Below are 23819 nucleotides of genomic sequence, written 5' to 3' on the forward strand. Positions count from 1 at the left end.
ATGAAAATAGGAATTTTTAATTCGTAAGTTTTATAATACAACTGGATATGTGTAATAACGTATGCGTTTCTAAATAGAATTCAGACTATGAACTGGTAAAATACATTAAAAAAAAGGAAAAAATATATTTTTTAAGTATTTATTTGAAAAGTAAAGAAATTAAACAGTTGTAAATTTAGTTCCATCCCAAGAATTTGTAGACGAAGTCGACGATCTTCTGGACATCGACACCCATGATCTTCAAGAGACCAGCGATGCGCTGAACTTCCTTCATGGCCCTAACTTCTTCGAAGAGATCCTTGGCCTTTGGGCTGGAGATCTTGGCGTAGAAAGCTTGGAAGTCGGCGGAGTTTTCCATTTTGTCGGCGACGACGGCAGGATCTCGTCCTTGGGGATGATGGCGATGATTTCGTCCAAGAATTGACGGATTCCGAAAGCGGATGGCTTGTCTGCGGCGGTATCAGGGCTGGCGTTGGCGATCAAGTCGTGGATGAAAGCGATGATGGCTTCAACATCGAGACCGGCTTCGTTCAAGTAGTCCTTGAAGCTAACCCAGCTTTTGTGCTCCCTGACGGCGGCGACGAGCTTGGCCCATTCTTTTCCTTGCAAGTAAGAGACGATCAGTTGGAATTCCTCATCGGTGGCCAAGTACTTCTTGGCGATGACGCGCATCTCGGCCAAGGGGAAGAGGTCCTTGATTTCCTTCAGATCCTCTTGGAGGGTGAAGGTGGATGGAGCGGCGAGGCTCATGCCGACGAGGGCGAAGAGAACGATGGCGATTTTCATCTGCAATTACAAAATAGAAATATTTATTAGAAAACTGCTACTTCTACTCTTGAAATTTAATGCATTACTTTGCTTGCTTTCAGAGAATTGAACTGCGAATGTCTGCCTACTAAAAATCCGGAACTTTTATATCCGATTTTTTTCCTGTTATCATTGTGCGATCATCAAAAAGATAAGTATTGCAGTTATAAATCAGTTACAAAAATATATATTAATTGAACTTTTGACACACTTTTCATACTGTAATTAATGTATTTATAGATCTCCACTTGAAGCACACGACTGATTCATTTCGCAAAAAAAAATATTCGTTCCAAAAATACAATAATTAATTACATTATTGAACTAATAGTTAATTATTGAAATAAAGTTAATAAAAAATTTAATTATAAAATGCAAAATACGTGCATTAATTTTCTATAAAAGAAATTATTTACATTTTGTCCATTTTTTTGTGTGGTGAAACTCGCTCGAATTTGTATCAACACAAAATTCATACTCTCTTCTTGAAAATCATGACGAAGACTACGAAATATCGTTACAAGAGAAATCAATTTAGTTAACATGAAATTAAAGAAATTTAAAAATTATTTTGTAGGAAAATAATTAAATAAACAATAAATAACTTAAGCATTCTTTATTTTATCTTTATTTGCATGTGATAATTTTCGCATTTATTTGATATCGCTTTTTTACAAAATAATATTCTTTAACATTTTCTATACAATCAATTTCGTTTTTCGATTAACAATTTATTCACATTAAAAAATTATAAATATACATTTTTCTTTTAGAGAGTAAAAGAATATTTGTTACGTGATCAGTTGGTTTTGCCAATTTTGAATATTACCTAAGTGAAATTGAGTAGTTTTTAAGAAAATATAACATCTAATTTGTCAATAATTTATAAAAAGAAAAAGGCGGAAAAACTTAAGTCGTTATTAGTATTATATTGTAGAAAAAATCGTGTAATGTATAAAATATTATTATCATTTCAATACTAAATATGTAATCATGCAAATGGAGTGTTTTTGAGTAATTTAAAATTAATTGTAAGGTTTGATGTAAGAATCAATTGAATGAAAATAATCTACAATTTACTTGTACTAATATAATTAATAATAATAATCAAGTTTATTGACCAAAAGAACAGATACAAAGAAAACAAAATAAAATAAATTTACAATGAGTACATTTGGCCAAAGGGAACCGAATCAGTTTTTCCAAGTAAAAAACAAAAGATCAACTGTTCTTCCTTCGGTCCCGAAAAAAATAAAATAAATATAAAGTACACAGTTCCACCGGGCATGCACAATTAGCCCATAAATAAAAAGCAGTGAAATAATAGTAAATAAACAAGGTAAAAATCTTATAAATATATAGAAAAGTACATAAAGACAAAAATATAAAAGAATAAAAATTGATGAAACTATTTTGTTATATATTTTTGAGTAAGTAAACTTTTAATGATTTATTTAAGTAATTGTGCTTTCAAATTAATACGAAATTGTGTAAGGTTTTATGTGTGTTTTATTTAAATAAAGTTGTTATAAATTTAGTTCCATCCCAAGAATTTGTAGACGAAGTCGACGATCTTTTGGACATCGACACCCATGATCTTCAAGAGACCAGCGATGCGCTGAACTTCCTTCATGGCCCTAACTTCTTCGAAGAGATCCTTGGCCTTTGGGCTGGAGATCTTGGCGTAGAAAGCTTGGAAGTCGGCGGAGTTTTCCATTTTGTCGGCGACGACGGCGAGGATCTCGTCCTTGGGGATGATGGCGATGATTTCGTCCAAGAATTGACGGATTCCGAAAGCGGATGGCTTGTCTGCAGCGGTATCAGGGCTGGCGTTGGCGATCAAGTCGTGGATGAAAGCGATGATGGCTTCAACATCGAGGCCGGCTTCGTTCAAGTAGTCCTTGAAGCTAACCCAGCTTTTGTGCTCCCTGACGGTGGCGACGAGCTTGGCCCATTCTTCTCCTTGCAAGTAAGAGACGATCAATTTGAATTCCTCATCGGTGGCCAAGTACTTCTTGGCGATGACGCGCATCTCGGCTAAGGGGAAGAGGTCCTTGATTTCCTTCAGATCCTCTTGGAGGGTGAAGGTGGATGGAGCGGCGAGGCTCATGCCGACGAGGGCGAAGAGAACGATGGCGATTTTCATCTGCAATTACAAAATAGAAATATTAATTAAAAAAACTGTTACATCAACTCTTCAAAGACAATGCATTACTTTGCTTGCTTTCGGAGAAGTGAACTGCGAATGTCTGTCTACTAAAAATCCGGAACTTTTATATGCGATTTTTACGTGTTATCGATGACCATCATCAAATTGATAAGAGAATTGCAATACAAAAATAATAATAACCATACGTAGCTAATTGAACTTTTGACACACTTTCAATCGATTTATTTTTAAATTCCAGACTTTTTACAAACACAAAATATTAATAAATTCTGTAAAAATATGTATTTATATCTTAGAAATGTTATTTTCATAAATATACAACTAACAGTAGTAATTGTTTATTTAACATAATATTATATCATTTTTATTAATTACAGATATTAATCTTCATTCCCGTGATAAATTTATAATAATTATTTGTAAATATAAAAATTAAAATATGATGCATAACAAATTAATAAGCAAGATTATCTCCTGTATCAGTTTGTATCTACGTGCATATTCATATCTTTAAAAAAATTCTTAAATTCCATCATTCTTTTTTTCTGAAAATAACATTTATTTGGCAGAATTTTCGACCCAAATTTGGATTTGGAAATTTATTTGAAAATTTTCAACGATTTTCTGCTAATATTCAATTAATAATAATAATTATTTTGAGAATAAAAATTCTTAATCAAAATTAAATCATGTTTGATCTACTATATCATGATATATGAATATACTACCTTTTTAATTGTTATTTTATTATTTGTACTCGATTTTTGCTAATTAAATTTTCATTTCAGTTAGATTTTGTAGGATATAATTATTAATGTGATTTTAGGTGGAAAATAATGAGAAATTGTGTGTGTATGTTGTTATGTTCGTTTTATTTAATGTTTCAATCAATCTGATCGGTCGAATTTAGTTCCATCCCAAGAAACCGTAGATGGCGTCGAGGGCCTTCTGGAGGTCGACACCCATCAGCTTCAAGAGTCCGGCGAGACGCTGAACTTCCTTCATGGCCCTAACTTCTTCGAAGAGAGCCTTGGCCTTTGGGCTGGAGATCTTGGCGTAGAAAGCTTGGAAGTCGGCGGAGTTTTCCATTTTGTCGGCGACGACGGCCATGATCTTGTCCTTGGGGATGATGGCTTTGATTTCGTCCAAGAATTGACGGATTCCGTAGACGGCAGGTTGGTTGGCGTCAGGGCTGGCGTTGGCGATCAGGTCGTGGATGAAAGCGATGATGGCTTCGACATCCAAACCGGCTTCGTTCAAGAAGTTTTTGAATTCGATCCAGCTTGGGTTCTCCCTGACGGCGGCGACGAGCTTGGCCCATTCTTCTCCTTGCAAGTAAGAGACGATCAGTTGGAATTCCTCATCAGTGGCCAAGTACTTCTTGGCGATGGCGCGCATCTCCGCCAAGGGGAAGAGGTCCTTGATTTCCTTCAGATCCTCTTGGAGGGAGAAGCTGGATGGAGCGGCGAGGCTCATGCCGACGAGGGCGAAGAAAACGATAGCGAATTTCATCTGCAATTGCAAAATTAAAGAATATTAATAAAAATAATTTAGATTCGTAAGACAAATTTTCAGATGACTTTACCTTGCTTGGGTGATGTTCAAACTACTGAATGATTACTGCTGATTTACGATCTGTATTTATACTAAAACTATCCTAGTTAATCTCGTAAAAAAACACGCATAGAGCAGATAGCAAGTCAATATTTGTTTATTATCGTAATGTACCAAATTAAAATCAGAATTTTTCATTTCACACGAAAAACAGCATTATCATTTTTACACCCAAAAATCGAAAAACATATTAGAACTTGACTTATAGTTCTAATATGTTTTTCTTAAAATGATTATGTAAAACCAATTATAGAACTCACACTAAAACCAAACTGATTAACTTCATTTTATACTCGCAATGAATTAATTAATCATTTTTTATTAATTACAAATTACTTTTATCATTTCTTTTATAAAACATTAGATTTATCTCATTTTTTACGTACATAGCTAATAAATAGAAGTTAAATATATAGATACAAATTACACATATAATTTTCATATAGAAATAAATAGTTGAATAATTTAATTATTATAGAAAAATTTGCTAAATTAAATGGAAAATATTAAAATTTGAAATTGTGTTCCTTCCACAAAACAAACTAAATTTTAATTAAGCATAATTGAAAATATAAGTATAGTCATGACTCTAATTGTGCGGTTTAAGTTTGAAAGAGTCCGGCATATTGTCATTAGTCAAAAACTGTATCAGAAGTTCAATTATATCTATTTTTGTAATTGATTTAACTGCATTTTTTTTTTATCTATTTGATGGTTGGACAATGATAACACGACAAAAAATCGCATATAAAAGTTCAATTTTTTGGCAGACAGACATTCGCAGTTCACTTCTCCGAAAGCAAGCAAAGTAATGCATTGTCTTTGAAGAGTAGAAGAAACAGTTTTTTTAATTAATATGTTTATTTTGTAATTGTAGATGAAAATCGCCATCGTTCTCTTTGCCCTCGTCGGCATGAGCCTCGCCGCTCCATCCACCTTCACCCTTCAAGAGGATCTTAAGGAAATCAAGGACCTCTTCCCCTTAGCCGAGATGCGCGTCATCGCCAAGAAGTACTTGGCCACCGATGAGGAATTCCAAATGATCGTCTCTTACTTGCAAGGAAAAGAATGGGCCAAGCTCGTCGCCGCCGTCAGGGAGCACAAAAGCTGGGTTAGCTTCAAGGACTACTTGAACGAAGCCGGTCTCGATGTTGAAGCCATCATCGCTTTCATCCACGACTTGATCGCCAACGCCAGCCCTGATACCGCCGCAGACAAGCCATCCGCTTTCGGAATCCGTCAATTCTTGGACGAAATCATCGCCATCATCCCCAAGGACGAGATCCTCGCCGTCGTCGCCGACAAAATGGAAAACTCCGCCGACTTCCAAGCTTTCTACGCCAAGATCTCCAGCCCAAAGGCCAAGGATCTCTTCGAAGAAGTTAGGGCCATGAAGGAAGTTCAGCGCATCGCTGGTCTCTTGAAGATCATGGGTGTCGATGTCCAAAAGATCGTCGACTTCGTCTACAAATTCTTGGGATGGAACTAAATTTATAACAACTTTATTTAAATAAAACATACATAAAAACCTTACACAACTTCTTATTAATTTAAACCCACAATTATTGAATAATATACTTTCGTGTAACATAATTGTTTATTTTTTTTTTTCCTACAAAATTGAAGCATAAAAAACAATCTATTAATAGATGAACAAAGTAACATTTCAATTGCAGATAAAAATACATTTTTGATGAAAACAAGGGAAGAACATATTAGATAAACTAGTCAAATCCAATTAACTAATCAAATAAACAAGTTTCGATTTCCTTTCGATTCGTTCTAATATTGCTGCGAAGTTATCGTTCGAAAAAAATCTGATACAAAAAAAAATAACAGAATCTATTTGTAATGTATTGTTTTAAGCTTTGGATGCGATAACAATTATGGGTCATAGAGCAAAGACCGGATCCAGGTTTTTTTAATTTGTTTTAATCTATATAGATAACGAAGCCCCGTGTCCCCAGCAGAGATCAGCTTTATCGCATACGATTTGCAATTAATTAAGTTCATTTATAGCATTTTACGTCTCAAAAATTAAAGTAATCTGTAGAGTTTTTATCTTATTAGTTCAATATCTATTGCACTTAGATGGCGTTGATTAAATCCTTATATCCTTGAGGACATCAACTTTGCACAAATCGAAGATCTTGACAAGAAAAAAAACTGAACTTTGACGACAATTATTCATATTGTTTTTTAAATTATATAATTCAAATTGTTAATAAAACGAAATAAAAATACTATGAAATTTGTTGTGAATCATGAAAATTGTAAATTGTATTCTTTTACAATTATATAACTGATTTAGATTAAAAAAATAAATTAACAAAATTAAAGTTTTTTTTACGATTAATAAAATATTAATGATTTTAACATTTTTAATTTTTCATAGGTACAAAATTTGTAAATTTTATAAATAAAAAATAGTTGATAAAAGAAGATATTTTTAAATGAAAAGTGTAAGCGAATATTTACTTTAATAATTATGTTTTAAGATAGTCAAGAAAAAGGTACGATATCTAGAGTTAAGACGACGAGTTTATTAATAAGTTGTTATCGAAACGTAATTTCAAGTATGTTTGTCTGTAAACTTTGGTGTTTCTAATTTCTAGTAATTTTCCATATTTTTCGTTTTATAAAATAAGAAATAATACTTTCGGAATCTTAACTTTAGAAAAAGATTCAATTGTTTTGATTATTTTCTTAAAGTTAAATAGAAAAATCGAGAATGTTGACTTAAGAAATTAATTAGTTTGAGAATCAATCGTTTTGTTTAAGAAAAAGTTAATAAATTTAGGTGTTAGTGTATTTATTTAGTTTGATAGTTTAATGATTTTTGTTCTTTGCTATAAAATTAATATGATTTAGTTAAAGATGAGTTCGATATTTTGATAATGTCTAGTTTCAAAGATATTTTTTTGGTTAATATTAATTTCTCAAAGTTAACTAACAAAATGAATCAAGTTGACTGTATATGTTTTGTATTTAATAAGGGTTGAGGAATAAAGGTAAAAGTGCAATAATTTAGTTTGATAGTTTAATGTTGAGTAATGTTTGCCCTTAGATATAAAATAAATACGACATGGTTAATTTAGTTCCATCCCATGAAGATGTAGACGAATTGGATGATCTCTGGTACTTTGACGCCCATGTCTTTCAAGATTCCGGCGATGCGTTTGACCTCCTCCATGGCCCTGACGTCTTCGACGAGAGCCTTAGCTTTGTCGCTGGAGACCTTGGCGTAGAAAGCCTTGAATTCGTCGTTGTTCTCCAACTTCTCGTTGAGGATGCCCATGATCTTGTCCTTGGGGATCAGAGGGATGATCTCGTCCAAGAATTGACGGATTCCTTGGGCGGACGGTTGAGCAGCGTCGGATGGCTTGGCGTCGGCGATGACGTTGTGGATCTTGGAGATGAGGCACTCAACATCCAGACCGGCTTCGGTCAAGTACTTCTTGAATCCCTGCCAGGTTGGGTTAGCCCTGACGGAGGCGACGAGCTTAGCCCATTCGGCACCTTGCAGGTAAGCGACGACCTTCTGGAATTCGGCGTCGGTTTCCAAATGGGTCTTGGCGATGGCGCGGATCTGCTCCAATGGGATCAAAGCAACGATTTCCTTAAGTCCAGCAGACATCTGCAACATTAAGAAAGAGAAATACATTAAGACATTTCATTAATAATCCTCGAAGAATGAAACTTACCTTGGTTTTTTTTTGTGTGTGTATTTACTTAAAAGCAACAAACAAGAACAATTAAACGAATGATCGTTGAAACGAGCACATCCAGTATTTATACCCAATTAACAATCGAAAAAAATCGAATCCGATAACGCACTTTTCCGTCTCCCGATTAACTGATAATGCACAATGCAACTTTGCATAGATAGTCTGTATTTTGGATCTTTGTGACATAACCCGTAATTTGGACTTGGACTTGCTCACAGACCAAGTCCGAACCATTCAATAACTCCCAACGAGATTATAGATTACACAATGAAATCCTTATCAATCGCTATAAAGTCTCAATAAAATATAGTTTTCTATGACCTAAATATGAAGTAATAATTAAGATTAAAGAAATTCTAATTGATTTTAAGTAATTTAAAATACATAATGCGTAATCATAATCATCTAGAGATAAGTACAAATTATATTACATAATCTTATTTCAAACTAATGCAATCATTATTTCAACAACATAACAAACCCACGAAATTTTAGATATTTTGAAAAAATATATATATTATGTAACATATAAATAGATTATTATCAATTGATTTCAATTAAAGATACAGAAATCATAGTCATGTTGATAAATATTATATAAACCAATTGTCTTAAGCATAATTTTGTTTTAATGACATAACAAAATCGAAAACAACAAAATTTTATAGTTTAAATATTTGACAGATGTCATATTTTTAATTTAGTTTTTAATCACGTAACAAAATGAAAATCACTATTTTTTTATCTTTTAGTAATAATGTAGTGTTAAAAAGAAAAGGCACCAAAGTTTATGTTTTAAATATTTGACAGATGTCATATTTATAATTTAGTTGTAATAAGGTAACAAAATAAAAATTAACAATTTTAGAAATTTAGAATAATTTATTATGTGAATATATTATCTACTTTACAGATAAATGATTATTAATTAATATTAATTAAAGAAACGTTTATCATTTGGAATAATAATAATCTAGTGTTAAAAAAAGTCATAAAATTATATATTTGAAATATTTGATATTTGTCATATTTATAATTAAGTTTCTAATAACGTAATAAAATAAAAATCACCATTTTCTTTTATCTTTTAGTAATAGTGTAATGTTAAAAAGAAATGTCACCAAATTTTATATTTTGAATATTTGACAGATGTCATATTTATAAATTAATTTTTAATGACCAATCACCAATTTTTGAAATTTAGAATAATTCATTATGTTAATATAAATGATTATCAATTAATATTAATTAAATATACGTTTATAATGATACAGTTATTATATTACATTAACCAATTGGCATAATAATAATCTAGTGTTAAAAATAAAAGTCATCAAATTTTATATTTTGAATATTTGACATATTAGTTTTAATAACGTAACAAAATGAAAATCGACATTTTTTTTATCTTTTAGTAATAATGTAGTGTTAAAAAGAAAAGTCACGAAATTTTATATAATTCATTTTTGAGAATCTTTAATTATATAACCTAATTTAACAACACAAAAAAAACACCAAATTTTTAATATTTTAGATTTTTTTAATCAATAATCTAAAAATAGATTGCCAAATATTACATAAACAAATTACCATAATCTAGTTTTATTGATATAACATGTCTTTTATTATTACAAATTTCTACAATAACATTTTTATGGTAGTCGGGATTTCGATATAATCGGGATTTTGATTGTCGGGATTATGGTAGTCGGGATTTCGATTTAGTCTGGATTATGATTGTCTGGATTTTGACATAGTCGAGATTTCAAGCGTCAGGATTTCAAACGTCGGGATTTCGATTGTCGGACTTGCGATATATACTCAACAAATAAAACTGATAATTTATATAAATCAAATTTCGAATAATTTACTCTTTAAATTATTACTATCATAAATTGTAAACAAAAGTACGATTTTTTTTGTGACATTGTGTATTTAATAGGATTAATTAGTTGTTTATTGGTAATGCGTGAAGTGTTTGTTGGTTTTATCTAATTTTAATAAAGAAAAAAAAATGGTGATCGTTCCATTTTGTATACGTTGTGATAGGTAATCTCCATGAAAAATTCTAATCTAGATTATAAGCGCAAATACGCTTTCAATTCAGTTCAGTTCCTCCTGAGTTCTTATCATCAAAAGTAAACTTATTACTGAGTCCTATTTAATACTTTAACAGTTGTACAGATTTTTCAATTTGCAAATTCTTCAAAACAATTATTACAACTTTATCAATAAACAAAGAAAACAGACTAAAAGTCGAGGAAATTTATTCTTTAACAGTTGTACTTTTTTAAATATTCAAGTCAGTTTTTCTTAAACGAAATTATATCTATGTTTCTCATATTAATACGTCTTTGATTTATTAAAAATATTAATAATAACACTAACTTCATGAAATTATACAAAAAAAATATCCAGATCGAAGAAACATAAATCGATTGACAAATCAAAATGTAACGAAAGGAAATAAACAAAAATCTTATTTACAAGTCAAAAGTATGCAAATGTGTGAAGTTTTCATAATTAGTTACAATTTGCAATAAGCTATTGATAATTTATGCATTTATTTGCATTTGTTATTAAGCATGAAAAAAAACATAAGTTTATTTAATATAATTTTCGAGAAATTTAAATATTATAGTTCTTCTCTATATTTAATAGATTGTAATGTCTTATCGTAACTAGACCATCCCCACGCCTCATACAGATAAACTTATATAATCGTTGCAATTTGTGTTCCGTTGCAATCGTTCTATTATCGCGCAAAGGTAATATTAATTGAATTCACTTTTATCGTTTCATAATTGATTGATTATTCGTAATTTAGATGAAAGCTACCGTAATCCTTGTGTTCCTCGTCGGAATCGCGTGCGGATCCGCATCCCTCGTCCACGATTTCCAAGACATCGTCGACGTTATCCCGTTGAAGGAGATCATAGCAATCGCTCGCAAATACTTGAACAACGATGCGGAATTCCAGAAGGTCGTCGTTTACCTGCAAGGACCGGAATGGGCTGGACTGGTTAAGCAGATCGCTGCGCATCCGGCGTATCAATACCTGAAGAATCACATGATCCAAGCGGGCGTCGACGTGGACGCTGTGATCAAGTTGATCCACGATCTCATCGCCGGAGCGCATCCGGAAGGCCGATCCGCGTTCAGCTTGCGCGGTTTTCTGGATGAAGTCGAAGCGATCGTTCCGAAAGGGAAGTTGCTCGAAGTAATCGAGGATAAGCGTGAGAATAGCTCCGATTTCCGTGCGTTCTTCTCCGTCTTCTCCAGCCAAACTGGAAACAGATTTGTGAATGATGTCAGGAATTTCGATGAGATGAAACGCTTAGTCGCATCGCTGAAAGAGATCGACGTTGATTTGGATAAAGCTTTCGATGCTGTCTACAAATATCTCAATTGGACACATTAAAATTAATAATTTCTTAGAAATAAATCTATAATGCATAAGATACACCTATTCATTTATCTTATCCTATAATCATAACAAAATCAACTTAAATAAGATTTAACAATAATAAACTACATCTATTTATATCTAAGTTAGTTGATTAAGTTAAATCAATACTTAGTAGATGAAATCGACAAAACATTATTATACATATTATTTATACATATTTCAAAAGAATTGCATTATTATTATTAAATATGCATAAATTTAAATAATTGCCAAAAAAAAACTATTGTGAAAACAATAATTCATTTGCATCATGTGTTTGTACATAATTTCATTAAAAATTCATGATTTCAGACTATAAATACAGTTCTTTCGTCGACTGTTTTCAGTGAATCAAGCCACCAACAACTCTCCAAGTTTCAGTGTTACAACAGTTGCATTTCTTTGGCAAAATCATGAAATTTTCAATCATAATGTTTGCCCTCGTCGGAATTGGATGCGCATCTGCAGGCATCCTCGACGGCTTAATCCCTGTCCTACCGATTGACGTCGTCCCAGCTATTAACAACTTTGCGGATATCATCCAAAATCTTCCAACTGAACTGAAAGATTTGTTTACTCCGTTAATACCCATCTTGGAAATCGTTAAAGAAATCATTAATTATGTAATAACAACATTTTTTTAAGCAATTAAAAGTACATTTAGTTGTATCCAATGTATTTTATTATAATCAATTTTATTAATTGTTAATTTGTAGAATTAAGTAGATTATTTTGATAAATTGATAAATTATATAAAATATAATTATAAAATTTTTGTTGTTGAAATATTATAATATGGTTTATCTCTAAAATTTTATTTATTTTTATCTAGTGTTTATAATTTAGAAACAAATAAGTATATTTTACCTTTTGTCTATTTTGCTGTCGAAGATCAAATGATAACAGTAAGATTTATTGATGAGGAAGTTGGGGAAATTGGTGTTTTATATCAAGTTTGTTGGTATTACTAACAATGTGACAATGTAACAAGTTCTTATCATCGAAAGTAAACTTATTACTTAGTCCTATTTAATACTTTAACAGTTGTACAGATTTTTCAATTCGCAAATTCTTCAAAACAATTATTACAACTTTATCAATAAACAAAGAAAACAGACTAAAAGTCGAGGAAATATATTCTTTAACAGTTGTACTTTTTTAAACATTCAAGTCAATTTTTCTTAAACGAAATTATATCTATGTTTCTTTGATTTATCAAAAATATTAATAATAACACTGACTTCAAGAAATTAATTTTTTTAAGCAATTAAAAGTACATTTAGTTGAATCCAATATATTTTTAAATGTATTTTTATTAATTGTTAATTTGTAGAATTAAGTAGATTATTTTGATAAATTGATAAATTATAAAAAATATAATTATAAAATTTTTGTTGTTGAAATATTATAATATGGTTTATCTCTAAAATTTTATTTATTTTTATCGAGTGTTTCTAATTTAGAAACAAATAAGTATATTTTACCTTTTTCTGTTGAAGATCAAATGATAACAGTAAGTTTATTGATAGGAAGTTGGGGAAATTGGTGTTTTATATCAAGTTTGTTGGTATTACTAACAATGTTAACAACCTTTAAGATTGATGATGAGAAATAAGACTACTGAGTATGCTTGATCTATGTTGAATTTATTAGTTAAATAAATCATTTCCATCCAAAGAGCATGTAGATGATGTCGACGACCTTTTGCATGTCGATGCCCATCAGTTTCAAGACTCCGGCGAGACGTTGGACTTCTTTCATGGCCCTGACTTCTTCGAAGAGTGAGTGCGCCTTTTCGTCAGAGACCTCGGCCCAGAATGCCTTGAACTCTTCGCTGGTCTCCAGTTTGTGTTGCAAAAGGGCCAACAGTTCATCGACTGGAATGACGGCGATGATCTCGTCGACGTATTGCCTCATTCCGCGGGTGGATGTAGCCTTGCCCTCTGGCTGGGCTCCCTGGAGAAGGTCGTGGATGAGCTGGATGATATCGTCGATGGGGAAGCCGGCTTCCTTCATGTATTCCTCGAATTCCTTCCACACGGGTTTCTCTCCAACAGCTTCAACGAGCTTGGCCCATTCCTCGCTCTGCAAGTAGGCAACAACCTGCTGCACTTCGGCATCGTTGTTCAAATACTTCTGGGAGATTTCCTTCATCTCGCCGATGGGGAGGAGAGCGACGAATTCCAGTAAATCTGTCTCCAAGCTGAGGGTTGCAGGAGCAGCGGCGGCGAAGCCGACGACGGCGAGGATTGCGAACAAGAATTTCATCTGCAAAACAATATTAATAGTAAAATAAAAACTAGTAAATTGTTGGGTGATCTTACCTTTGCAAACGATAATTTCACTTTGATGATTTTTGCTTTGCGCTTCCCCCTTTTTTATACTCATCCTTAATCTTTCGATAATAAATCATTTACATGCACACAAATACAAAAAAAAAATATAATAATAACGTTAAGTAGGTCCTTGTCACGCTCAAGTCATCAAAATAATCATGACAAAATATCGGAAATCAGATTTCTACCTGATCAACGTTACGATTATCGAGGGGAAGCACTACGCTTGGCCCAACATGAACTCCTACGTGCACATCAAAGTCGGCAAACAAATGCAGAAGACAAAAATCAGGCACAACACGGGATCTCCATACTACAACGAAGTACCCAAAAACCAAATCATCCAACAAAAATACTAATAAAAACTTTCCAGTACTTCGTGTTCGAGTTTAAAACGAACCTGCAAGTTCTCAACGATAAAACGATAACGTTAACAGTAAGTTTCATTATCATAACAATTAGATAATTTGTGATTAGTTGAAGAGAATTTCAGGTGTTTCGTCCGAAGCATATTTTCAGAAGGAAGAAAATCCTCGGCTACATCACCATGGACATAGCAACTGTTTGGAATCAACCAGGTCATTATTAATGTAATTCCACTATATTTTAAATCCTCAAATAGATCACCAATTCTATAGAAAGTGGGCGATTCTGAGCACTCCGAAATCGAATTTCGCCGGGCCGCGCGGTTACCTAAAAGTCACCATAACGATCTTAACCAAAGGACAGATTCCCAAAATTCCAATCATCAATCCTTTGGAAGAGGACGATATTGAAACCAATCTTTTGTTACCTGAAGGAGTTACGATGGAGAGACGCAGAGCTTTATTCGTGTTTAAAGTGTACAAAGCCATCGATGTTACCAGGAAGACGAGTCAAATGCCCGTTGTTAATGAGGACGATCAAGATCGCGATAGAAGGAATAGAAGAGATTATCCTAACGTGTATTTTAAGGTGACGTTCGCCGGGCTCACGGCTAAAACCAGCGTCAAACGAAGAACATCGCATCCCAAGTGGAACGAGAGTTTAACAATAGCCGAGATGTATCCAGCTTTGTGCCAGAAGATTAAACTGGAACTTTGTTATAAACTGCATATGAGGAAACGCGTCAAATGCGTTAAATATCTTCAACTCACGTCGATATCCAGCGATAAAGATGACGGTTTCCTTCCCACTTTCGGTCCTGCCTACATTTACTTTTACAGGAAAACGGTGGCGGGAGAAGAGTTCGCTGGGAAAGTTCTTCTCTCGCTGGAAACTAAGATATTCACCGATATACAAAGCAAAACGAGATGCGTCTTCAAGGAATCAATTCCTCCAATCTTAGAAGTAGTATTAAGTTATTCTACATGCACGGGTAATTGATGATGATGAAATTGCAGACAAGCCTTTGGAATTTTGAAGATATTTTGGTTTTCATAGCCATCATCAACGTGTCCGCAATACACGTACATTATCTTCCGAAACCCATCTCCTTCGAACTGGGCTTCGGTCGCACGAAGGCAATAGAATTGGCGAACGGAAACCTTCTCTTACCTAAATATTACACGAGGCGCTACAATCCGAAGACTTTGGACTCGAATTTCTGGCATATAGATTTCGACAATTCGTTTCCTTGCCTCCACAAAGTAGCGTACTATCCAAACTTGCGGAGGCGGCTGTACATAGCAAACATCATCGGAACCATCGCCTACAATTTGGTTTTTAAACATTTTTTTTTTAATTTAATTAATTAATCTTCTAATTAATTCCGTTCAGAAGCAGAGGATCTCCGAGCTCGATTACCTCTTCAGGCACAATCAAGGCAAGAGCGAAATGATTGGAGATAAATTGCTAGAGTTTTGCGCGTACACCTCGGAATCTTGTAAAAAGTGCATGGATTTAGTGCAAAACGCCATTTCGATTTGCGTCACAAATTTGGATACGGAAAAGGGGAAATATTGCGTACGAGAACTCGCGGATATAGAGGAGATGTGTCAGAAGATTTACAATCCGAGAAGCAAGAAGAATTCTTTCGCTAGAGCGCAAAGAATTTACGAAAGAATACGATTACTCGTGGATCACGTATATTATCATATTGTGTGTGAAGATTGAGCATGATTTTTTAAATTTTCAGCCACAAGAAACGTTGCCAGATGTTCTGCTGTGGATGAGGTTTGAGAACGAGAAAGTTTCTTGCTTGAAATTTGCGGCTAAAGATTTGATTTACTCTTCTACGCCGGATGAGGCCGGGAGGTATTGCGGAAAGATCAGCACTTTATATTTTAAAGTATTTATTTAAATTCACCTTTAATTATTTTTGTTGAATTTTGTTGCTTTTTAGAGAAAGAAATTCAACAAGTCCAAATCGCCTGTAGTCTGCAAAAGCGATTTGTATCTTTGGTTAGGATTGAAGAAGGATTCTCAAGAGTGTTTGAAGCTTCTACCGCCCGGTTTCGAGTACAACAACGTCGACGAAATACCCGATTTCCTTTCCTTGAAAGAATCAATTGTAAATTCACTAACTTTACAAACTTGTTTTAATGAAAATTGCTTTAGATTTTCCAATGCAGAGTGCACATTTATCAAGGGAGATTTGGATTGGCTTATGATTACACTGGTTTATCGGATTTCTTCGTAACTGTTATCGTTGGAGAAAGGTGCAAAAGGACTAAAGTTCGTCACGCAACTTTGAATCCCATTTGGAATGAGACTTTGATCTTTAGACACGTGGTGGCTTACGGAAAGAGGGAGCAAATCGCGCAGAAACCTCCACCCATCATCGTTGAAATCACCGACCAAGATAAATGTGTATTTATTAATAGAAATCTGCGTGTTTTCAATTGATTTTCAACGGTTAGTTTTCAGTGCCAAACTGAACACGTCGGAAGATGCGAGCTGATTCCTGTCATCAAATTCAAGAACACGGTTTATGGTCCACCGGATTTTCCTCCCAGATTAGCTTGGCGCGACATCCACAACGAGAACATCATTGTCGGAGATATGTTGGCTTCTGCAGAACTGTTGGAGGTAAATCTTCAATTTTAAATTGTGCATAAATATTCGATGGATTTATCGAAGGTGACAGAAGGAGTTAAAGAGGAGGACGATCTGAACGACGATAACATCCCCGTCGCCGACGATATTAGACCGAAACTCGAGAATTATCGCCTGGAGGTGCACTTCTGGGGATTGAGAGATCTCCATAAGGTACAGCACTTATCAGTGATGAAACCCAAAGTGCTGATTGAATGCGGAGAAGAGAAGCTGTGGTCCGATAATGTATCGCACAATCTCAACTTTGTAAATCCCATCAAGTGCATAGATATTGTGAGTGGTTTTTTCTACAGATAAACCGTTTATTTTATTATTATTTTTTTGGCAATTTTATAAAAATAAATGCACTTGACCTTGATTGCGTTTCAGAAATTGCCCAATTACGAAGAATTCCTTCCGCCGTTGAGCATCAAGCTCTTGGATATGCGGGCTTTCGGTAATCTGAAGTACATTGGAAATCATTCTACGCACATACAAGAATTTGTCTTTCATCCGATCATCAGGAACGATTGGGAGAAGCAGCTGGCTGGTTTCGGTCTAAAATCTTACGAGAGTCTAAGAAGTCACAAAGGTTTGTAAACATTTAGTTGTGTATTATCACTGCAACATTTGATTTAGACTCTTTCTACGTGGATATGAATATGGATGAGAAGAAGGAGCATAAACTGACGTTGAATGTCTTTGATGAGCAGAAGAAAGAGCATCCGAAATGTTGTTGCCTCGGTCGGTGCGTGATTAGATGCATGCATTTGCTGGGTAAACGAAATAAGATTGTTAAGGAAGTTGTAGAAGATGATGATGAATCTGAAGAAGATAACGTGGATTGGTGGACAAAATATTATGCTTCTCTCGATGTAATTATTCATTGTTAATCTTTTTTATTGCGCTAAATTAATATTTATTTCAGGGAACTGCCGAGGAAAGTACGGTACATCATGTGAAGAATCCCAATTTCAAATTAAAGGTCAGTGTCTTAAGATATTTTAATTTAAATGTCTGTAAATTATGTCTTCATATTTTCATAAATTTCTCGATTACTAGAATAACTAGAATCAATATTGAACGTGGATGTTAAAACTGAATATTTGACATTGTTACTGTTAACATTATTTTCTTGAAGATCTATAATGATGAATTGGAAAACCAAGCAGATTTCCGTGGATTCACGGACATTGTGGGCAAATTCAAGTTGTACAGAGGTAAAACCACTGGCGATGATGTTGAAGATGAGTCGTTCGTGATTGGGACGTTGAAGTGCAAGATCAGCGTCTACGCCTGGCCACCAGTCGACGAGCTGCACTACGTGACCCCATCAGGATTCTCCCTGGAGGATGGTTTCTTCCAAGGTTATCCGAACAACGGATCTCTGGATTTCGTCGTCAGAGTTTACTGCGTTCGAGGCATCAAACTCACCCCCAAAGATTTAGCAGGAAAGTGCGATGCGTACGTCGTGATTCGGATGGACCAGTCCGTCATAAACGACTCGAAGAATTACGTGCCGAAGAACGTGAACCCCACGTTCGGCAGGTGAGCAGTTATCAATCATCTACGAATCATAATAGATGCGGTTGCGTAATCACTTCCTCCGAATGCATCCGAGATGATGAGTGGAAAATATTATTCTCGAAGTACTCGACGCCCACGATAAGATTAGATACAAGTGGGGGGTCGATAGGGACCTAAAATAGACCTCAAAAATCGGTGTGAAAAGAATAACAGGTTTCACTTGATTAGCGATTAGCATTTATTAATATGCCAAAGTGTGTAGAGGATTAACTTTGGCTTAAAATTGAATCGTTTTGCTTTGCTTATCTAAGAGATATCTAAATTTAGTCAAAAATAACTAATTATATATGCATACTCATTCTATTCATAAATCCACACTTGACAAAACTATAATATAGTTAATATAACCAAAATCTGCTGAGTTGTGGAACTAAAAATATTATTTTTTTGTGCTATCTGCTTTGATAAAGTTCGTTACAAATTAATTAACTCTAAGATATTGCAGCTTAATAATGCTAAACAATTGTTAATTGTCTAATGTAAAATATGATAGTTTATCTGCAAAAATTTAATAATCTAATTACTAAAACTAGTAATAAAACGCTCGATGAAGCTTGATATAAATATAGAGAGAAACGCAACGTTTTGTAAACTGCAGCTGTGACGGTGGTTCTCATCCAATATTTTATTAAAATTGCAGAAGTTCAATTTAATTGGATTGATTGGAAATATCCACTCGAATCATGCGAAAGCTGCGTGAAAATTGTGTAAACTGGTTTACTAGGATGCAGTCTTAATAGCCAACATCATCCATAACTTTCAATTATGATCGTGCCCCGTAAATACGTTTACACTTTATGCAGAAACCGTGAAAGATTCTTTTTGTTCCTTTCGAACGCTGTTCTTCATTTATATATAGTTAAATTACTCGTCGGTCAATTTGTGCGTTTTCTTTATGTATGCAATTCTGCTTGAATGATTTCAACGCTGCTGCGAGTAATATTATCGAGTTATTAAGATACATTAGCTTCCGTTTTACAGTTTTAAACAAACTTTGGGCGTGGATTTCATAATTGGTTTGAATTGATGCTGGATCCGAGCTCGGTTCTGCCATCTGATGGCTAACAGCTGGACTGTAGTTGATTCGAGCAAATGAAGTTGCCTATATAATATTTTTCAAATTAAAATTATAATTTAACAAATATATTTTAAAAAAATTCTTATTGTTTCAGCTTTTTAAAAAAGCATATTTTGTTTTATGTGATTATCAAGAAATTAAAAACTTTTTTTTCTGTTTGTCAGATGTTTCGAGTTTTCTGGAAGTTTTCCCAAGGATCATTCTTTGACTTTATCCGTTTGGGATTGGGATAGATCGAGTAGAAGGGATTTGATAGGAGAGACGAGGATTGATTTGGAGAATCGAGTGTACACGGCGCACAGGGCTAATTGCGGTTTACAATTTGAATACAAAGAGTTCGCGCGTTCAGTTTTTTTTTATATAGATTTCAAATTGTAATCTATAAATGTAATATTTCAGGGATGGTCCATGCCCTTGGAGGGATCAGCAGAGACCAACGGAAATTTTGGAAAAGCTCTGCTTGACTCACAGTCTACCTCCACCTGAATACTCGCCCGAATCTGTTCGAATTGGGAGCGTGGAGTTTACTGCACCAATTGCAGGTAGTTGGTGCTAGTATATAAATTACTATTTATTAAAATGATTGATTGATTAATTGAAGTTGGTGATGATAAGAGATCGAGTTTGAAGGAGAATGTGGCTTTAAATGCTTTGCACAATTGGAACCGTATTCCTGTTGCCGGTTGCCACCTGGTGCCTGAGCACGTGGAGACGAGGTCCCTCTACAATCCGTCGAAGCCTGGTCTCGAGCAGGTAATTAATAGGGAGCTTCAAACGTTTTTGAATTTTTAGTCCTAAAGAACTGGTGAAAAGGGCAAAATCCAATTATGGATCGATGTGTTTCCTCTGACCGAAGATCGACCCGTACCAGACATGGTGAACATCAAGCCGAGGAAGCCGGTATCGTACGAGCTGCGCGTGACCATCTGGAATACCGAAGAGGTGGTTCTCAATGAAGACGACTTCTTCGGCGACAAGAAGAGCGATATTTATGTGAAGGGGTAAGCAAACGATTGTTGTTTGCGCAGTGGATTAACTGATTTGCAGATGGTTGGGTAGGCCGGATAAGCCGCAGCAGACTGATACGCATTATCGATCATTGAACGGCGAAGGCAACTTCAATTGGCGATTCGTTTTCCCCTTCGATTATCTTTCCACCGAGAACAAGGCGATTCAGATGAAGAAGGAGAACGCGTTCGATATCGACTTGACGGAGCTGAAGATTCCCTGCAGATTGGTGCTGCAGGTTTGGGACAACGACATCTTCTCCAAGGACGATTTCCTAGGTGGATTCAATTCCATTAGAATTGCATCTATTTGATCATTGAACATTGCAGGAACGTTGACTTTGGAGTTGAACAGATTTCCGCGCGGAGCGAAATTGGTCAAAGATTGCACGTTGAAAATGCTGGGTACGAATGCTCCTAAAATCAATTTATTCAAGACGCGAAGAACTAGGGGCTGGTGGCCCTTCATTGGTCCTTCGTTGGATAGTAAACAGATTTTGACTGTGAGAACTTTGATCCGTAAAAACAAAATTGAAAACTTATTGTTTTTCAAGGGAAAGTTGGATGTCGAATTGGAATTGGTGACTGCGGAGGAAGCAGCAGCAAATCCTGTAGGTTTGGGCAGATCTAAACCTTCACCACTTGCTCCACCTAAGTAAGTTTCTCTTTACGAAGTAGACACACTTCTTTCTGTGTGTGTTGGCATGCGCTTGCTGCGGCACATAATAGTTTTCGGATCGATGCAAAGTGTATGGAAAAAAACATGCAATTACAAAAAATTGCCCTTCCCATGGGGGATTTTCGAAAATAATTTTGCGTTCGATTAATTGGACGACGACGTCGACCACTGAAAGGTCAAACCAACGACATAATAATAATAATAAATAAATATCCAGGAAGCCGATCTCCCCAAAGTCCTCTTTAATATAAATACATTTTTCTTATTTGCATAGTAAAACTATATGCATTAGATTATATCAACTAATGCAGTTATTATTTCGACTCGAATTTTTTTTCTTTGAAACGATATCCTTAAACTGTTGTTTATACGGCTCATTTCTGTACCTGGCGAGTTTTGTTCATAAGGATTTTTACGTGCAGCTTTCTTTCGCTTTACGATCTTGCCACCTTTTACGGCCCATTTTGTAAGCGCTCGCGCGATTCTTAAACCAAGGTCATAAATCTTTTCTTTTTCAGAGGAGACTGTGAAAATTGTCAATCTGGTTTGTCCAGAGTTGTACAGAACAATATTGCAGATGTACCAAATTTAGGGAAGTTTTTTTAGGTACTTTTTATGGTAAAATCTATATAAAAAATTGAATTGAATTAAGTTTAGTAAAACAGTTTCAGAAGTTACATAACAATTTGATGATGTAATGATGCATATTTTAATTAATAGAGAAATATTACAGACTATTTTTTTTGCTAAAATATTAATTTGTAACAATTCTCCAATTACATGGTTTGTAATGAATACGAGGCGGCATCATTAGAAGGTATCGTTTAGTTTTTTTGTGCGTCTGAACTATTATATTCTGTGCAAATTGCTTCAATTTGAACGATCGCAAGATAATTTAATTTTGTGAAGCACCGCATGTTTCGTCCAGTTTCATCCGTGATGAAAAAAAAAAGGATGAAACTTGGCCGAAGCATCGGAGAGAAGACCCACAAGGTGGTGATTTCTATATTACTGTTTTGCCTTATTGTTTCGTTCGTGTATTTCCAGGCGACCTGAGACTTCGTTCGCTTGGTTCTCCAATCCACTGAAGACTTGCCGCTTCATCGTGTGGAAGAATCTGAAGTACAAGATCCTGAAAGTCTTTCTAATCCTCGTGCTGCTCGTCTTCATTGGAGTTGCGATCTACTCCTTTCCCGGATATTCGGTGAAGAAGTTGCTGCACGCGTGACCTCTATCTCGATTTATATTAAGACTCGTTTTACATCTAACTATAAATGTTATATGAATAAATACCGTTTCAAGTAAATCTATCGGTGTGTGCTGAAAGGATGATGGATGCGTGAATGGGACGACAACATAATCACTCGATTGCAGTGCGTTTTTTTTTATCTACACGTCCAAGTATGATTTGGGCGTCGATTTTTTGAAGGATGGACAGTATCGAGGACGCGTTTGCATCGCGTACATCTCGGGGCGTCGCGACGCCGCTTAATTAACACGATCGCACCCCTCGCTGCAAAACACACACTTAAACACAACACAGAGAGAGAGAGAGGAGAGATATCGTCCGGACGAGAGAACGGATTTTTATTACGACGAACGTGCTCCGTCTCGCAAGTAACATTATTTCTTTAATTTGGGTGAGTTTGGTTTTTTCTTCATTTTCACCTCAACAATTTACAATCACAACTTCGACCACAATCAATGCCATTAACTTACATATAAAGCTTTCACTTTACCCAACGCAAAACAACGATAACTTTCGCTTCGTGCACATTTCGCACCATTAATTAGACAAAAAGTAAATCGATTTTAACTTCAGAAGAAATCCAATTTAAAAGCATCAACAAAAGTTTCATAATCCTTAGAAACGAAAATCTAACGCTAAAGAACTTAATTGTTTATATTTTCAACAATTAAGAAAAAAAAATTAACGCACTTAATTTCAATTTTTAATTCATAATTACGAGTGCAAACGAATATAAAAAAATAAATATATAATGAAACGTCAAAGAGGGATGAAGAGGAAGGGAATGGTGTAATTAAAACGTAATTACTCTTTCGCGAGACGACGCGAAATTACAATTACACAGTTCGCTTTTTTTTCAGCTGCTTCTGATCTTCGCACTCAAAGAATTCGTAATGCGATGTCTACAAAGTCTTTATTATCTTTAAGCATTGGACACTTTTTTTTGTTGTTGCAATTACAAATTGGGTAGCAGCATTGAAAGTTTCTATTTATTCCTGATCAACAAAAAAACAACTCATTACACTTTTCATATTTTTAATTTAAACTGAAAATGCATTGAAATTCAAATGAAATTGCTTTGCTTTCTGAATGCTGCAACTG

General features: G+C 34.6%; 4 protein-coding genes across 4 annotated transcripts in view; 3 read left to right on the forward strand and 1 right to left on the reverse strand.

Annotated features, from left to right (window-relative positions):
• Positions 1–125: 125 nt before the first annotated feature.
• Positions 126–14122, reverse strand: LOC108558675. Its single transcript, XM_017915661.1, is given in 10 exon segments — positions 126–378; positions 381–786; positions 2348–2953; positions 3890–4489; positions 4563–4583; positions 5646–6076; positions 7691–8228; positions 11378–11606; positions 13440–14035; positions 14092–14122. Coding segments are annotated over 9 exon segments (3630 nt in total). The 5' UTR covers positions 14092–14122; the 3' UTR covers positions 126–175.
• LOC108558680 (protein G12-like) lies at positions 11069–11782 on the forward strand. The gene is made up of 2 exons (XM_017915667.1): positions 11069–11087; positions 11147–11782. Exon 2 carries the CDS (start codon positions 11147–11149, stop codon positions 11738–11740), a length of 594 nt encoding a protein of 197 aa, XP_017771156.1. The 5' UTR covers positions 11069–11087; the 3' UTR covers positions 11741–11782.
• Positions 14123–14314: 192 nt separating the features above from the next.
• LOC108558676 (otoferlin-like) lies at positions 14315–22708 on the forward strand. The gene is made up of 22 exons (XM_017915662.1): positions 14315–14426; positions 14477–14539; positions 14597–14681; positions 14726–15432; positions 15486–15803; positions 15862–16167; positions 16220–16372; positions 16427–16594; positions 16642–16893; positions 16951–17112; positions 17164–17412; positions 17509–17710; positions 17758–17993; positions 18047–18103; positions 18260–18666; positions 19948–20124; positions 20183–20325; positions 20385–20536; positions 20597–20784; positions 20831–21069; positions 21121–21445; positions 22517–22708. Exons 1-22 carry the CDS (start codon positions 14340–14342, stop codon positions 22695–22697), a joined length of 4857 nt encoding a protein of 1618 aa, XP_017771151.1. The 5' UTR covers positions 14315–14339; the 3' UTR covers positions 22698–22708.
• Positions 22709–22733: 25 nt separating this feature from the next.
• The window catches only part of LOC108558677, a gene marked incomplete at its 3' end in the record, with an annotated part of 5498 nt that continues 4412 nt past the window's right edge, over positions 22734–23819 (forward strand). Inside the window, exon 1 of the mRNA XM_017915663.1 lies at positions 22734–23109. The remainder of the gene's footprint in view (positions 23110–23819) is intronic.

The sequence above is a fragment of the Nicrophorus vespilloides genome, unplaced genomic scaffold (assembly GCF_001412225.1).
Source record: "Nicrophorus vespilloides isolate i.1.1-1 unplaced genomic scaffold, Nicve_v1.0, whole genome shotgun sequence".
Lineage (NCBI taxonomy): Eukaryota > Metazoa > Arthropoda > Insecta > Coleoptera > Silphidae > Nicrophorus > Nicrophorus vespilloides.

Bases quoted from the DNA above. Each gene is read 5' to 3' on its own strand.
- LOC108558676 (XM_017915662.1), top strand. From the start codon at position 14,340: ATGAACTCCTACGTGCACATCAAAGTCGGCAAACAAATGCAGAAGACA. The intron at 14,682-14,725 runs GTCATTATTAAT...ATCCTCAAATAG, and splicing joins AACTGTTTGGAATCAACCAG to ATCACCAATTCTATAGAAAG. The intron at 18,104-18,259 runs GTCAGTGTCTTA...ATTTTCTTGAAG, and splicing joins ATCCCAATTTCAAATTAAAG to ATCTATAATGATGAATTGGA.
- LOC108558680 (XM_017915667.1), top strand. From the start codon at position 11,147: ATGAAAGCTACCGTAATCCTTGTGTTCCTCGTCGGAATCGCGTGCGGA.